The sequence below is a fragment of the Ceratotherium simum genome, chromosome 17, assembly GCF_057802395.1.
Source record: "Ceratotherium simum simum isolate JZ-2026a chromosome 17, ASM5780239v1, whole genome shotgun sequence".
Lineage (NCBI taxonomy): Eukaryota > Metazoa > Chordata > Mammalia > Perissodactyla > Rhinocerotidae > Ceratotherium > Ceratotherium simum.
Window position 1 is genome coordinate 5,907,841 of NC_141916.1, and position 17,752 is coordinate 5,925,592.

At 48.6% G+C, this 17,752-nt stretch overlaps 1 protein-coding gene across 2 annotated transcripts in view; it reads right to left on the reverse strand.

Annotated features, from left to right (window-relative positions):
- The window catches only part of RASSF3 (Ras association domain family member 3), a 69,702-nt gene that overhangs the window by 11,971 nt on the left and 39,979 nt on the right, over positions 1-17,752 (reverse strand). Inside the window, exon 2 of one of the 2 annotated variants that reach the window (XM_087442075.1) lies at positions 16,319-16,471. The exons of the other annotated variant lie outside the window; for it this stretch is intronic. Coding sequence (XP_087298201.1) covers positions 16,319-16,471 — 153 coding nt within the window. The remainder of the gene's footprint in view (positions 1-16,318; positions 16,472-17,752) is intronic. 2 annotated transcript variants of the gene reach the window in all.

Consider the following 17,752-nt stretch of genomic DNA (forward strand, 5'->3'; position numbering starts at 1 on the left):
TGCTCCTTCCAGTTCACAATAAGCCGGCTACGGGCATCACTGAAGAAGAAAATGAGCTAGTCTTTGTTTCAACACTCATTTTTCAGTATGAACTGTCCAAAGCCTCTTCCAAGCACATAGTAAAAAGTGTACAGAAGAGGCTTTCCATCTTGCAGGTGTGCGATGTAACGCTGGCAGGGCCCGAGGGTGCTGCCCCATTCCAGCAGGACCTGGGCTCCCATCCGAGCCTGTTACCAGCTGACCCCGTGCCCCAGCTTACTAACCTGAGTCTGCTCCCTCACTTCCTATCAAATAAAGGGACAAGAATAGATCCTCTCAAAGGTCCTAATCGGACCTGTCTGCAAAGATCTGATGCTGCTCTCAGTCGTGTGACCCATTGGGCAAGATGGTTCCACTTGGGGAATCAAGGAAACCAAATTCACCATTAAAAACACACAAAATAGGGGCCAGCCCAGTGGTATAGTGGTTAAGGTCGCTCACTGTGCTTCAGCGGCCCAGGGTTCGCAGGTTCGGATCCCGGGCTCGGACCCAGGCTCGGACCCACGCACTGCCTATCAAGCCATGCTGTGGTGGCGTCCCATATAAAGTAGAGGAAGATGGGCACGGATGTTAGCCCAGGGGCAATCTTCCTCAGCAAAAAGAGGAGGATTGGCAATAGATGTTAGTCCAAAGCTAATCTTCCTCACGAAAACACACACACACAATAGCCAAGTGCACATACACGGCAGCAGACACACACCCTCGGGGGCTCACCACTTAAATAAGAAAGGAGAACTCCAAGTATGAAGGGAAGCAAAGGGGATGAAGGGAGTGATTGAGAGCTAAGAGTAGGGTCAAGTCAGTTTGGCCATTTCTTAACTACAGCTTTTCTGATGCTGCTGGACTTAGCACCCAGTACCCTTCCCCAGGTCCGTCATGTCAGCAGGCCAGACGCAGCACTGAGGAAAATCAAAGGAGCAAGCCAGTCTGGAAAAAGCAGCCGTCCCTGGATCATCCACATCTGGATAACTGAGACATGCTTGTGTAGCAATCATCCTATCCTCTCAGATTAAAAACACAGGAAACCGCAGAGAGCAATAACAGAAAGAGTTGGGCCCAAAGGTCTCCGAGATCCCTTCCAAGCTCAACTCCTCATTATTAAAAGATCAAATGGAAAGTAAATCCCAGGGAAGCAGCGAAAACCTAAAGGGCCAGGATCCTGTATTTTTTGTTATTGAGATATAATTGACACATAACATGGTATTCATTCCAGGTGCACAACATAACGACTTGATATATCTATCTACTGCAAAATGATCACCGCAATAAGTTAACACCCATCACCTCACAGTTACAACTTTTTTTCTTGTGATGAGAACTTCTAAGATCTACTCTCTTAGGTGATCTTGATTTTTATGTCAACTGATGCAGCAATGGCAGACCAAGGCCACAGAGCAAAGCTGCTTTGAGCAAATATTTGCTGAGCGTCTGCTGTGTGCCGGGTACCTGCCTGAGCTGGGGTGTCTGGCGCCACCTCCCCCCTCGTGGAGTGTACTGTCCAGCACAGGATGAGCACGAGTGAGGAATGTCCAGGAAAAAAGGGTTCCAAAATGATGACCAAGCACGCTTTCTCTGAGCAGAGGGTCTGGCAGGAGGGCAAAGGCAAGAAGTCACAGCTCAGGCTCTGGGGCGGAGGACATGGGTTTCTTTTAGGGTCAGAACTCCAGAAAGTCTGTGATTTGGAAACTTTCCAAATTGCTTCCTCCCTTATCTCTCACAGAGGCAAGAATCCTCCTGCCTCCCTCCAAATGCAGCGCCTTTGGGAATACAGCCCTCTCCCCAGGAAGGAGGAGAGAGACACGGACCCCAGAAGGGAGGAAGTAGGTACAGTGGGTACACAGGGAGAAAGCACGGAGAGGGTTAAAGCCCGGTGGAGGGCGTGGAGCAGGTGAGCCCGAGTGTAAACACTGCTCTCTAACTGCCAGCGGGGGAGGAAATGCACAGGGCACAGCCGTCTGAATGCCTCGCTTATTGTTCTGGGCATTGTTCTTGGCAGCAGGGAGGGGACAAGGCCACGCCTGAGAGTGTCCGTCTGCTAAGTTACAAGTCATCTTTTATAAGCCACTTTTCTTGTGCATTCTCCAAACCCTCCAGTTTCTCAGCAGGAGAGTTCTTCTATGCAAATGATAAACCCTAGACTCTTCTCTGTGTTTTCCAGCCAGCCCTTGAGAGCTTCCCTTCGGTTAGCTTCAGTTCCTGGGTGGGGTCGCATCGCTGTTTTTCACCACGACCTTTCTGGTAAGGGACACGCCCGACCTCAGACACGCAGGATCCTCACGCAGGTGACCAGGCTGTGCTAACGAAGTGGGGCCCCAGCCAGCGTCAAAGCGGCTCATGAAGCAAGACCATCCAAGAGTCCACCCCCAAAGATCTGGGCAGAAGGTCTGAGAATTGTTTACACCCTTCTTGCTAACTTTTCTGTAATTCTGAAATTAAAATGAAATTAAAAAAATTTTTTTTAAGTTAAAAATATAACAACAAAAAAAAACAAAAGAAAGCATCTGAGAGTGACTATGTTAAAGGGTGAGGGCAAGAGGATGCACATGCCCCCACTGCTCCCCCTATTTTAGCCCAGGGAAGGTACTGGATGTGGTTTGGGCACACTGAGGTCTGAATCACAGCTCTGCCCTGTTCCAGCTGTGTGACCAAAGGCAAGACATTTAACCTGTCTGAGTCTGTTTTCTCATCTCTGTAAAATGTGCAAACCAGTATGTACTTTATGGAACTGCTATGAAAATATAATACAATGCATTATTCAACAACCATTCATTGAGTGCCCGCTGGTGCCCAGCTCTGTGCCACGCACATAAAGCTGGAGAGACAGTCGTGGTCCCCGCCCTTCTGCCTTTTCTTGGCTGACAGCCCCCCGCCCCAGCCCCCCAGATGGTTGGGTTTTTTCCCATCACAGACCTCTTCAAGAAATAAAACCACTGCCCTTTCCAAAAAAAAAATGCAAACAGTACAGACTCTCTGATGGAGTGCGGGACAATATATGCACAGAGCTGATGGCAGGGGCGTGACAAACACTCAGTAAACAGTGTCACCATCTCTTCATTGGCGGTCCCACAGCGCTCACGTGGAGCTGCTCTGACTCCCGGCTAGGTTTGGGGTCCAACCTGTGTCAGTGGAGAAGGGTAAACTCACCAGGCCAACAGGTGCTTTCTCTAAGTGAGGCTAGATCCCAAACCCATGAATTCCTACTTTTCATCTCATCTCCAACTGTGGAAACAGGCAGTCACACTGATGTCCCAAACAGACAGGAGTACCCAGTGCAATACAGACAGAACAAGTGCCAGTTTCGCAATGTGTACAGAATAAAGCATCAGGCACCTTCACCCTAAGAGCGCACTTCCTTGGAGCAGCGGGCCCCACTGCGATGGCATTCAGGGATGGCTCGAGCAGAAGGGAGTCTCGGGAATGACTCCTTCAGATGTCTTCCTTCCAGGCTCTCTGCCAGTAAAGACATCAAATGAAGTACTGTGGACCTAACCCAAACAGAAACACCTCTGGGAGAGATCTTTCCATCGTCAGGGAGGGAGATACAAGCAAACCAAGCAGGTTTGCACTCAAGCTCGGTAAGTGATTTTCAGGAGGTGGAGAGCAAGCCATTTGGGTGCTCAAAAGAAACTTGTGACAAATCAAGTCAGATGACCCTGAACTAGATTTTAAAGTATGATTAGTAGAAAGAGATGCCTTTTAGGTGTGCAAAGTGGAAACCTGGTGGTGAATACAGGAAGGGCTGTCACATGGAGCCAAACCCACAAAGCCCAAAACGGTCTGTCAGGCAGCAGCAGGTCACGCGCAGCCCTAATGAGGGCGCGTGAGAAAGGCCAGGGGGCAGCCTCGTGTTTAGGGTCGATGTCTGTCAGGCGTTCTTCACTTGTGGTTCCACAACCTGTAAGACGTTACAGGAGGCAGGGGTGTGGGGCAGACCCTGGAAGTTCTCCCAAACAGGGGTCAGCATCGCTGGTTCACGTCAGCGCTACCCACAGCGCCATCTGCGACGACGGAGACATTCTATGTCTGCGCTGCCTGGAGGAACAGCCACCAGCCACACGTGGAGTCTGGGCAGTTGACAGGAGTAACCGAACGTTAAATTGTATTTAACTTCAAATAATTTAAACGAAACAGCCCACGTGGCTCATGGTACTCTGCTGGACAGTGTGAATCGAGACCGTAACGGGCACAGGTGTAAATGAAGAACAGGAAGGAAAAACCCACAGGAAAGCCCCGTAAAACAGTATGTTAGAGCAAAAGGACCTCTGTCCTGGAGCAAGCAGAACTGCACTCCTGCAGGAAGGAGTCCGCACACCGGCTCCGGGGCGCTGGGCGTGCCGCCCGCCGGGGTGCCAGGCTCAGAGCCACGCTGATCTTGGTGCGGGGCCACGGCGCGGTGACTCATCCCGGCCGCTCTGGGGCTGTCCCCTGCCAGATGGAAGGTTTTCTGAGATGGCAGGACGTGGAGCTGGGCTCTGTTTCCACTGCTGTGGGGATTCAGGCACTCGTCCTGCTCGAGTTCAGCTTCTAGGTGACTCTTCTATGCAGCCATGTCAGACGTTCGCCGCTCCGCTTCCAACAGCAAAGGAAAAGGGCGGGAGGGATGTAACAGCCCCCATCCCCCTTCTATCAAGAGACGCCAATCACTTATCTCAGGGCAGGAAACGTGAGCGGAGAGGGCGGCTGAGAGGACAAGGGCAAGAACAGCGCACACGGCGAAGCCCAACAGCGGGACCCATGTCCCCAAAGAGGACCCCACGGGACAGCAACCCTCCAAGGTGTCTGTGCACAGCAAGGGCCCCTCCTCCTCCTCTCCCACCCCCTCAGAGACTCCCAGTGCACTTCAGGATGCTGAAGGCTCTGAGAAATCCTGCAGCTAAGAAACCTGCATAAATACGCACACGGCAAGGAAACTTGAAGAGAACAGACGTTTAATAACGTTGTAAGTGCGACATTCGTTAATTATGAGCAGATGAGTACATGACACAGGAACAGATATTTCTCTTCTCTTATTAATTAGTCACTTAGTGAGTGGTTTCTGTATTCATTAGGGGATATGAGCACACTGAGATCACATCTGTTGAACTGACAATTTTAAACAACCTCTTTGTCCCCAAGGCTACTTGTTAAACCACAACAAAGAGAACAGCAGGAGGGAGTCGAGGTGGGTATTTTAGATGACTTCTAAAAAAATGGACTTCGAAAACAGAACTAAGCAGCAACCTTATAAGGACGCAATACTGTACCAGCCTTCTCTTAAATGCACTTGTGGGACACAAAGGGAGAGGAAGGTCAGAGTGTACCTCCATTGCCTTCGAATTCTTCCTGCCTTCCCTCCTCCCCCTCGGCCCCGCTTCACGCTCCCCTAAGAGCACCACCTGCCCCCCACCCAGTGATCTTCCGATTCAAGGCCCACCCCACCCAGGAAGCTGTCCCAACCACAACAGCCCCCACCCACCTCTCTATCTTGGGAACCCCTAAGCTACCCCATCGATTTCGAGGCAGCACCCACAGCCCCTTCCTGTGTTTACTCTCGCCTCCCAACAACCTCACAGTGCTTTTAAATCTCTCATTCCCAAAGACGGTGCTGGAACTAGCTCGAGGCCGGGCACAGAGGAACGGCTCCATTCCTTTTCAAGGGACCACTCTGGTCACAGAGCCCATGGCTACAAGACTGTGTTGGCAATCAATCCTCTTTTGTACATCTTATCAATCTGCATGAAGTTTTTTGTTTGCTTCTCAGAACTGAAGGAATCTGTACAGGCACACAAAAGGCCTTTATAATTCCAGAGACAAGGGTTTATATGCTTCTGTTATCCATCTGCACCATCAAAGAGGAGAGTCCTTCAAAGCATGCCCCTCAAATACCCTTGCACACCCGGGCAGCGGGAGCAGGCACCGGCCCAGCACACTCATAAGATTAACTGCAGCAGTGACACACACTCAAAGAGCTTCATCTGGGCCTTCCAGGACCTCGCTTTCTAAACCCCCTGGTCACCACTCCACCATACCCTATATGGCTGTACTTTCAAAACCGGGGTGCGTGCCAATCGTCAAACAGCCACTCATTTGTTTGGAGCCCGAAAACAAACTTGGAGGTGGACCAGCCTCCCCGGAGTGCCCAGTTTGAGGCCCCGACCTCGGGGCATACCACGTTACACTCAGACGTAGAAATCCCAGTGTGACACGTTTTCAAAGGGAGTCAATTAAGATGCTATTCATTTCTGAAAGGTGATACATTTCACAACTGGTTTAACTTTCTTCAAATTCTAGGTGAGCTCAGTAACAAAGAAAGGAGAAATTATTAGGGGCCTCAGAGCCAAGCACATGCAAAGCCAGCTCTCCAGCTTGGATGACTGAAGAATGTGGCCTCGGTGACTCAGCACCCTGGCCCTGGCCACCTCTGAGGCCCCACCTCTGAGGTCTCGGTCAGAACGGAAGAAGCAATGGATTCTACGGTGTCCAAAGGGAGGCGTGGCCCCAAGGCCTCAGTCTCCCTGATGATTAAAAGAGAGCACTGAACTCTGGTCCCTTCCAGCAGTGAGATTTCTAACACTCTACCATCTGCAACACTACCCTAATCAGGTACCTACACAGTACGTCCACTGGGTATTAAGAAATTAACTGGAAAAATAAATATAAGCGGTGGCTGAGAAGCGGGGAGGGAAATCAGACTGACACTACAATGGCAAGCAGGGACACCATGCCCACCCTAAATTCTGGATTTAAACATCTCACTGCTCAAGGCTCTGCAGTCATCCAGCAGCCATCCACTTCCTTTGGCTAACAGCAACTACAACCATAGCTCCGAGCACAGGCCACTAATTCAAGTCAGCCTAGGGATACTAGAGGCTCTTACGAAGGTCAGAGTTTGGAGGTCAGGTCTCGTGACCCCCACATCCTTTATGGAACCTTTCAACTTTGGCGATAGGGGTGCTTCCGGAGAAAGGAAATAAGCAGGCTCCTTTGGAGGTGAGGCAGACAGGAAGCATGGAGGAACGCTGCAGCAACCAGGGAGGATGCACGTGGAGCCCACCTGGGAAACTCGGCCGGCTCAGGGTGGCTCAGGCCCCACCAAGAGCAGGAACCTCAACATCCAGGGCAGAGGCTTGTGAACAGAGTCGTCACCTTGCCGACTGAAACCCACCTGGAACAGAGGACAGAGTCTCAAGAAAATGAGAAATATCTATAGCCAGCACCCCAAGAAAAATGATCAGAAGTAAGCTTGTCCAAAAGATATTTGGTGTCTTCTCCCTTGCCAATTATAATACAAAGTCTAAGTTGACAATGCATAATAAAAGCGGATGCAAAAGCAACTCAGGTTCTCTGTTTTCAGGAACACACAGTTAAAAAGTGTAGATGACAACTTGGCAATGTCCAGGGAGACAGTCACACCCACATTTACTCCTGTAAGGCTTTGGATTTGTAAATTTTCGATTCTTACTCAGTGCAGCCTTACTACTGCACTAGTCCAAACACGTTTGTATAGCTCTCTCTCATACCATCTGGGGTACAGAAACGGCACCATAGGATGGAGGGAGAATTGACAGTCCTTCCAAGACAGATGTCCAGACCATGAACACTTTTCAAACGGACAAACTAGACAGCCTGAAGGGGAGCTATAGGGGTTAAACTACTTCCTATCACTCTTGTTGCCATTAATTCAACCACCTGCTCTTCCTACATTCTCCTCCCCTCTGCCCTACACTCCACACAAGATGGCTCTTTCGATTCAATCTGTTCACAGCCCTTAAAAGGCACGGCTGAAGTGCCAGGTGTACAAGGACTCATTCTCCCACCCTGGGCAACACAGGATGAAGAACAGAGACAGATGCCCCCTGCTGACCCCATTCTCTGCAGGACAACGATATATGCAGAAACGGGCACAGGAAGAACCCCTACACATCCACCTCAGCAGCCATTTCTCTCCAAGGGCAGCCCAGGTGTTGGTTTTATGTGAGGAATCACCTTCTTCCTTCCTACCAAGGAGGTGAAAGCTCTCCAGAGCAATTAAAAGATCCATTGGAGCAATTCAAATAAAAACCAGGCGGATGAGCACCCTGAAGAGCCGCACAGAAGCAACTTCTAAAGACACTCCTGTCTACAGAAATCCTCTCCTGCCCTCCTGCTTAGCTGTCGATGGGGTGAGAACACCAAAGCCACCGGGAGAATGTCAGGAACTCAGGGTTGGTCAGAGGCAGAGGCCTGGGGGGAGTCAGTTGACCCCCAAAGAAAGCCCAGAAGAGGAGAGACCAGGGAGGCAGACCTCCTACAAGAGAAGGCCCAAGGGCCTGGCGCCCCTCCCCGCCCCGCCTCCCTCTCACCTCATTGAACCCAGCCAGGGGCTCAACCCCAGCCCAGACCTACTGCCTTTGAGGGTTCAGGCAGCGCCCGAAACAAACACTTGAACTTTATACTTACAAGGAAAAAAAAATGTCTTCTCAATGCACCTCCCTCCGTTTGCGTCCCTTTCCTCTCTGGTCCCTCCTCCAAAACCCGGCCTGGCAGAATCAGCCGACCCAAATCCTGGGAGGGACTGAGGAAGGGAGGAGGGTGGCAGGGGCCGCCCTTAGTGGATCTTCTCATCACCAACTGCCAGACACCGTGCCACAGCCTTCGCCACCTGACCCAGAATTCTTATAACAACCCTGGGACTGGGTACCACTGTTATCCCTATTTTGCAAATAGGAAAATGGAGACTTAGGAGGAGTCAGGTGCCCGAGGACACGCAATTAGTGCAGAGGCCAAGTAAGGTTCATCCTCAGGTCTGACTCAAAGCCAATTAAGTCAAGAAAGGAGGAAAGAACGGTGGAGGAGGACAGTGGAGGCATGCCGAGAGACCCTCTGGAGGCTCAGCTGTTCTGATACACGGTATTCAACCTGAATTTGGGGTGTGAGGTACTAACACAACTAGCAACTTACCAGGGAACTAGTAATCCTGCCAGGACCACAGAGAATTGGTTTTAAAATTAGAAACTGTATGCCTAGCATTAAGGAAACGGTTAAATAAATACCTTCGCATCTTAAGAGGGACCATACAGGAGCTGTTAACATGAAGCCCACAGAAGAGTCTTTAACAGAAAAAGAGAAAATCAGAGGAGAAACTGTATATCGAGTATGACAAACTCTGTGCCTCAAGACTAGAAAGAAATGTACACCTGAAATTTTTGCAATGTTATAAACCAATGTTACTGCAATAAAAAAAAAAAAAAAAAAGAAGACTAGAAGGAAATATTCCAAAACGTTAACGGTGTTTATGCCTGACGGGTGAGATTTGAGATGGCTTTTTCCTCTATTTGTACAAAACTTTTACAAAATTTTCAAAAATTTATAGAAAGTCTGTATGCCTGTTAATCAGAAGAAAGTAAAACCTAGCGAGGAAAAAAAAAAAGACTTTCATATATGAAAAGTAAAATTTTTAAAAATCTTGGAAACAAAAGTAAACACAAAGCAAATCAGCACTTCCTCAGCATAAATGAACACACTGTGAGGTGCCCACCACCCCTCAGGGGCCGAGCCACCGCCAGACAACGACCTCGACATTGAGGACTGAGACACTCGTGTGGCTAACCTACTGTTTTCCCTGATGTTGACAGCCAACTACACCTACAGAGATCAACGTATGGAAGTTGCTAGAAAGCAAACCAAAGATCTCTTGGTAAAAATAGGCCACTGTGATCTGGGAAATAAAAAAGGCTTCTCTAGCCATTGAAAAATACATATATTGCTATTGCCGAAGACTGCCAAAATGAAGGCTAGGTTTTTTAACATCACCCTCTCCGTTGACCGATTTATAAATACAAGTTCCTATCCAGTGGCCCTGGAAATTGAAAGGCCAGTAATTTTTCTGTTTTTTGGTAATGAACAACAATTTAAAAGGTCTTTGCTGTGCAGGAGGGTGTGCGTTGCCGGTATAACCTGAGGGCTCACACACTCTCCAGCTCCCTTTTCCTCCCAGCTGCACAGGAAGTCCAAGGCTGGCAGGAAGTGACCCGCCCCACCTTTCCTCTGAGCTGGGGGTCAGTGCCCCACCCGGCCAGGTCGGCACAGCTGCGGCGACGGGGAGGGCGGGAGAGGGGCAGAAATGCACAGAAAGTAAAAGGCTGATCTGAAGCGGAAGGAGGAAAAGAAAATGAATTGAACTTAACGAGCATGAGCATCAGGGGTCTGGCGCAGACACGGGGACACAGCTGTGTGGACACAGCCTCACGCCTGCACTTCACTCAAGGCCTGGACGGGAAGCAGACGGCGACACTGAAACCGGGGTTCAGCACATACAGCAGTCTACACAGGATGTGCGCCTGCTCGGGGCTGCAGCCTTGTCCCCACGTGGGGCGTCAGCGCCTCAACAACAGCGTCCCTTCGGGTGCGGGGACCTGCTGTCCCAGACACGAAGACAAGAAGGACTACACCACGTTTTACAAGCTCTGGGCCAGCTCCCTCACACCAAGATGTCCACGTCTCACTTCTTCACTCCTTCACTTAGCACCCCCGCCGGAACTTCTTCATGAAGTCCTCTGACACGTGTAACAAAAGAAAACTTTCCAAACAGCCACTTAAGGAATGTCCCAGAACAGAAATGGGAATCCGTAGTTAGCACTGGAAGGCATTTGTTCCCCAGGGTTAAACGGGCTACATTGTTCAACTCCTGACCACAGAATTAATTCCAGGTGTACGCAAGTGTTTCAACCGAGCACGTGACATGTAACATTCTTTCAATTTAGGGTTTTACTTCCTTAGGAACAATTTTTTTTCTCCTCCCAAAAGATCAAAATTAAAATCGTCAACTTCCAAGCCCCGCGCTTCGGAGAACCACCCCCAATCACCAAGTGTTCAGAGGTGCTTAGCCAGGGTCAAAAAGAAAAGAACAAACGAATCGGGAAATGCCTGGCTGGCTGGGGGAGACCTGCGTTACTATGACTGTGAGGGGGATGGGGCGCCAAGAACCGGCCCAGGCTGTTCAACAGGTTCGACCCAATGCAACCCTGCCAAGAGCCCTTGAGGTGGAAATCTTAACCCCCCTGTACAGATGCACAAACGGAGGCCAAGGTCACAGAGGTAGAATGTGAACATGAGGCGGGCCAGCTCCAAAACCTACCCTTCCTGCTCAGACCAAACGGCCTCCAGAGCCCAGGAGAAAAAGCTGTTGCCAACTAGCTGTGTGACCTCAGCAAAGTATATAACCTCTCTCACTGTCACTTTTTTTTTTACCTCTTAGTAGAGAAGGAAGGCTTCCTCTCGCCACCCCATCAGTCTCCCTCCCCGACAAGGAAGGAGAATAGGATCAGGGAGTCTGGAAGGAGACGGCGGGCGTGCACACATAGCCAGCCCCTCCCTCTCTCCTCTCTTGGGCGCCATCATTCTGCTCTGACCCTGCAGGGGGGCTATCCCCAGCAGAGCCCTGGAGGTCAGCCTCAGGAAGGCCACTTGCCTACAGGGATAAGCGACATTCTCCACATCAGCTTTATCTGTTATCAGCAATAAAAGTAAATTTTGGTCTCCATCTTCCTTACTCCTGTCTTCCTTCTCGACTGATTCAGAACTCAGGCAGGGGAACGGGATGAAATGTGGTCCTCCTTGAATACCCCAACACCTGCGAAGTGGGAACATTGCTAAGACAGAAATTCTATTAGTCTAAAATAGAAGCTATGACCCCCTTCTCTCAAGGAACTAGTAAGAGAAAGAAAACACACAAATCAAATAACTGGAAAACATTCCAGACATTAACAAATGGAAGTTGCTCACCAAGTACACCTACTTTCACAAAAACAAATGTTGTTCCTCAACTGAGGCAGGTCAACTACATTATTGAAAGCACAGATATCGTGTGCAAAACAAAAACCGCCATAGAAGTGCGGGAGGGCTCAGGCAGAGGCAAGGCAGGCAGTGGTTGCCCTCTGCCCACCGCCCGCTGGTGGAGGGGGAGCCCCCTTCACCCTCTGGCTCTCCTCCAGGCTGTGGGCTTCCACCACCACACCCCGACCTTGTCAACACGTCTGAGCCCCTCCCATGTCAACTAGCTCTCCCTCCTTTCTTTTCTGCCCCACTTCCTTCATCATTTTCACATGGAAAGATAAGCCTCTTTGTCGACACCAACAAATAATATTTTCCTTTCTTTCTGCTTAGTAAACGGACCACTTTTGGCATTCGACAAATATTTGTTAAGCTCCTAAATACTGAGCGAATAGTTGTGTGAGGCCCTGGGATAGAAACAGCGAACAGAGCACAGGGTCTGCCCTCCAGGGCACAGGTGGGACATGAAGAATGGTGCTAAGGGAGGAAATGTGACAGGTGACACAGAATGGGGCACCAGAGAGAAAACCCTGGGAAGGCTCCCTGGAGGAGGTGAGGTCTAAGCTGGAACCTGCCTCAGCTATTTGTAAATTCTTCTGTAAAAGAGAGGGTCATTCCTAGTTTGCTTCCCCATCAAACATGTTATGCAGAGCTCATAAAACCAGAGAAGGAGCTAGGGCACCTAATAGAAGGCTTTAGAAAACCTGAGTACACAGCTCAAATTAGCTAATTTTAGACAAAGAGAAAATACTTTAGCATGCTGCTCAAGGGTATTTTTAGAGTCTACTTCAGTTAACCACTCGGAACTTCTCAGTAGAAAGAAAGAAAGAGAGAGACAGAGAGAAAGAAAACTATTTCAAACGTATAGCAAGTAAAACATGGTGTTCGCCTCCTTTGCGCCTCATTTCTTCTATCCTAAAACAGAAAAGAAACAACTGGCATTCCATAACCAATTCCATCCTATGCCTAAACACCGTGAGCATTTGCTCAGTGCTCAGGGAAGAAAGCTGACTACAGTGTTATTTCTCACTGCAGATCCTGGGAAAACACTGACCACATAAAACACAGGCGATAAATTCTCACAACAGGGCAAGTTTTCCTTCCCTTCCCAATAGCGCCCAAGGATGGGCTCAAAGGACATTTCACAGCCTGAGAGCAACCCCAGGCCTACCCTAGCCTCTTAAAGCCTCGCTGACTGACTAGCCCAGCCTCAGGCCAAACCAATCTCCAAAGTTTGGGATGGACGTTCCAGAAAGCCCAGCTTTCACTCTGCACAATGACACCTGTTTGTTTTCTGCAAAAGTACATCAGTCTTGCAGATTTGGGCTGCATCGCCCAGTACGCTGCCACTCCTTTTTCAGATCTGTTACTAACTCAGCCTCTTTCTCCTGAAAACGCCCACAACGAACCAGACAGATTCCCCTCATCCTTGGTCAGCAGGTCTGCAAGGAAAGAACCACCCACTCTCAAATCGTCGCTGCTGTTACTCTGGGTGAGCGGTTCCTTTTCCCCCTTCATTCAACAGAGATTACCGAGGGCCCAGCACTGTGCGAGGTGCTCTGGGAAGATTCAAGGACAGACTCTGCCCTTGAGGAGCTCAGGGCAGGGGAAGCGACAGAGACAGAGCCGGCTAGTCTCTTTGTAATGTCCATTCAGCAAACACCGTGCACGTTATTACGTGTCAGGCACTCGGGCAGGTGAGTGCCTGCCCTCAGGGGGTTTAATCCTACCCCTGGGTAGGGGATGAGCTGTACTTATTTTTGCAGAACCATTTCTAAACTGCAGACACGATGACACTCCACCCCTACACTCTTAAGCCATGAATCTCTGAAGAGTAAGACCATTTGCCTACATAATCAAAACCCCCTTATCATACCTAAGAAAATCGATAATTTCTTAATATCAATCAATATCCATCCCATATTCAGAGTTCCCTATCTGTCCCCAAAATATCTTTTATAGCTGTTTTTGATCAACGTTCTCATATTGGTTTACATCCCTTTGGACTTATTTTAAAACACTGTGAAATCAATATAACTCCTCTCCATATTCACTAACATGTCAATATCCAAAGAGAAATAAAGCACAAATATAAGGGGGAAAAAAGAATGGTGCATTCTAGAACTTAAAATTTTCATTTCCAAGTAATTGGAGTATTGAGCGTATCAAAAGTTCTAAATTGCTAAGGGTAAGGACGGCCAACTGCTGATTCACCACAAGTTCCAGCCACATCAGGAACCCGAAGGAAGAGAGACTGGGATACAAGTCAGGACGGTGCAGCCCGCCCAGGGTGTCGGGTGCCCCGGCTCTCTGCTGTGGTTCTCCAGCCTGTGTTCTTCCCTGCAAAACAGAGATGACAGGCTGGCCTCTCATTCCTGTGGGAACGGAGACTAACCAGCAGGGATCCAGTCACGGATTTCCCAGGTGAACAGATCAACTTAGAAGAAAGCAAAGTTAGACGCTTCCCAGGAATTTTCAGGAAGACCATGTGAAACCACCAAACCTTTAAGATTCCACTCAGTCAGCCTTCAAAGGGCCCAGGACTGCTGCAGGAAGCTCGGCTGGTGTTGTGGTGACTGGAGGACTAGAGCCTGGGCTTCTGTCCTGCAAAACACTGGACTGTTTCAAAAAGAAGGCTCTTACTGCTATCTTTTGTAAGCAACCTCCCAGGACGTTTCAACGCATGCATCTCGACCAACAAAAAGTGATCTTTTAACATAACATTTTTCTTTCACTACTTTCCCAATCTTTTAATCTCACTAAGCCTCAGTTTCTTGTCAGCAAAATGAACATAATACAAATCCCTCCTCAGAGCATCCTTGTTCAGGGTAACCAAGATACACACATAAAGCACTTCATATGCCCGGCTGGCTGCCACCGTCATTATGATTACTACTGCTACTAGTAGTGTTGTTATTAGAGTTGGTGTTTGATAATAACATTAAACTCCAACATTAAAAATTAAAGTTTATCAATTGAGCAATCTGACTGGAGGCTCTCAAAATCAATATTAAGAGTGAACTAACCTTTCCTAACAGAAGCCAAATCACACGGGTTTAATTTTAGCATCTACCTCGTGCCAGACGCTTACACATATATTAATCCATTTAATCATCACAACCACCTTGGGAGATAATAATAATTACTTTACATGTGAGAAAACTGAGATGGAGAGACGAATCTGCCCAAATTTTATACAACTGGTTGACAGACAGGCTGACATTCTAACCCAGATCCACGCAAATCCTAAAACTTTCCACAATACTTCACTGCTTTTCTGATTTTAGAAAATGATTTAGCTCACAAAACACCATAACCAACAGAGAACTCCATACCTTTTAATTCTGGACCTCTGATTTTTTAGGGAGGGGTGATAATTCTAATATTTTCAATGGAGACCTGCTATTAAAATGACTTAGTGACCACTGTCAAACTGAGTTACACATGCTGGATAGGGAACTGAAATCATTAGCAGTAGCCTTCAGTAAAGTTTTCAAAGTATAATTTGTAATACCAGCAATAGAATCCATATTCCTTAAACTAAAGAGCACCACTGAAAAATAATCAGAAATTGCAGGTATAAACCACATAGAATGGATTTCTGGTATTTTCCAAACCCAAATTTAGTCACTAAACAAGGTACGTCTCAAGTTTAGGAAAGCACTGTATTTTTTTCATCCATCAGTACACACCAGACCTTCACTAGATGCCTTACTCTTCCCTTATCCACGTACATTTTTAGAAACCTGACTAAGCTTTGAGAATATGTTTCTTCCTCTTGCCTGTGGATTCACTAGACAATATCACAAGATGGCCTTTGTTACACACATTAACTGTGGTTCCTGCCTTAAACCCTGCCCTCCAAAATGGCCCCAGGGGGTGAAGAGGGGAGGGAGAAAGAGATGGGAGATTTGAGGACAGAAGTAGCAGTGTGGGTAAGACTGGGGGAAGGGGGTCAACGCTATGTCCATGCGCCAAAATTGTCACCTGCGTAATTGCTGCTTCTAGCACTGGGCACTTTTTCCAAGAAAATGGCCACTCCAAGTTCTATGTAAAGCATTGAGCTTTATAACAGAAGGCATAATACAGTATTAACACATAACAGCTAAAATTTATTGAATGCTTGACACTTAGTGCTTATTCTAAGCACTTTCTATGTACATCCAAAGACCACACACACACACACACACACACACATACACCCCTCTCAAGCCCTAAACCTTGTTGCTGGAGCCCTCATTCCCAGCCAGGCAAGATCCTGGGAACACCATGCCAGGGACAGCAAGGAAGTTCCACTTCAACTGAGGGGTGAGTTCTGGCCTCCAGCTGGAGCATAAGGACCCATTCCACATGGAACCAATAGGCAGTTACATTATGGGTTAAATAATTCCATGTTCTCTCTCCCCCAACACACACACGTGCACACACACTCCATATCCCCTATCCCCCTCTTCCATGCTTTCCTTTTTACTCCTTAGTTACTACTTACTGCTGTTGAATATGTCATATATTTTAAGCATTTATCTTGTTTATTACTGCTTCCTGCGCAAGAATCTGAGCTCCCTGAGGGTAGGGATTTGTCTGCTTTGGGGTCCAGTACGTAGACCAAGCCCCGGCACACAGAAGGGGCCCAGTAAACGTTCTGAAAGAAAGAAACAAACAGGTTTTGGTGGGCATCACGTCTATGGAGAGAACTCTTTCTGAGAGCCTGTTACGCACCAGGTAAATCAGATAATTTTTATCTAAGCAACGTTATTACCACTTACACATGAGCACACTGAGCTGAACTTGTCACCGCTACAATTCGACTGAGTAGTGGCGCCAGTACCTGAACCCAATGCCTCCTGCCCGGGCGCTCCTTCCCTCCCCAGAAAGCATTCTGAGGGTCAGGCCCTGGGAACACATGTTGCCCAGTAAGGGGCTGCCGCGCTGTGCTCTGTAAACCAGATATCCTGTATTGGTGTGGTATGATTTCAAATCCACTTGTTAATCACAAACATGAAGTTGCTTTCAAGAGTGATGCTGTTGGGCCGGCCCGTGGCTTAGCGGTTAAGTGCCCGCGGTCCGCTGCTGGCGGCCCGGGTTCGCATCTCGGGCGCACACCAACCCACCGCTTCTCCAGCCATGCTGGGGCCGCGTCCCACATACAGCAACTAGAAGGATGTGCAACTGTGACATACAGCTATCTACTGGGGCTTTGGGGGAAAAAATAAATTATTAAAAAAAAAAAAAAGAGTGATGCTGTAGTGTCAGGATGTCGTCCCTCACATCTGTGGCTATGGATAAGCACTCAGCAGGTCAGCGGCCAGGGGGCTCCACTGGGGGCTTACCCATAGGAACATCTGAAGAAGCAACTATGGTGAGGGGACGTTTAGACTACAAGTACGCGAGTTTGTGAGGACCATCCGAGAATGCTTGGTCTGGACAAGGCTACCCTTTGCTGAACTAAACAGCTCTCCGAAGACCTTGGGGCACAGATAGCTCCTTTCGCCTTCAGTGGTTAAGGCCAGCAGCCCGGCCAGGGAGATCAGCTTGCCCGCTCACACCGGCACTGCGTCCCCTGCAAGGTGCTCCAGGAACACACGACCTTCGTTTCTGCAGTGGCAGCTGGACATCAGCTCTCGGTGGGCTAAGTGGTCTCTCGTAGAAAAGTGACACCTCGATTAAACTTGGACCTTATTCCTTTCCCCTTTCCTTTGCCTGCAACAACAGTGTGATTAATCAAACACTGGTTTGGAGTGTTCTTTCTTGGTGTGGTTTACTAACCTGGACTCAGAAGGCCTGTAGGGGGAGCTCTCAGCCCAGCACACATCCTCAATTACACCAAACAGGAGGAGGGGAAGGGTTGCATCTTGGACAGGAAGTAAAGGCACTTAACTACTGAAGGAAGATTTCTCTCCCCACCCGGCAACAGCCCAGCCAA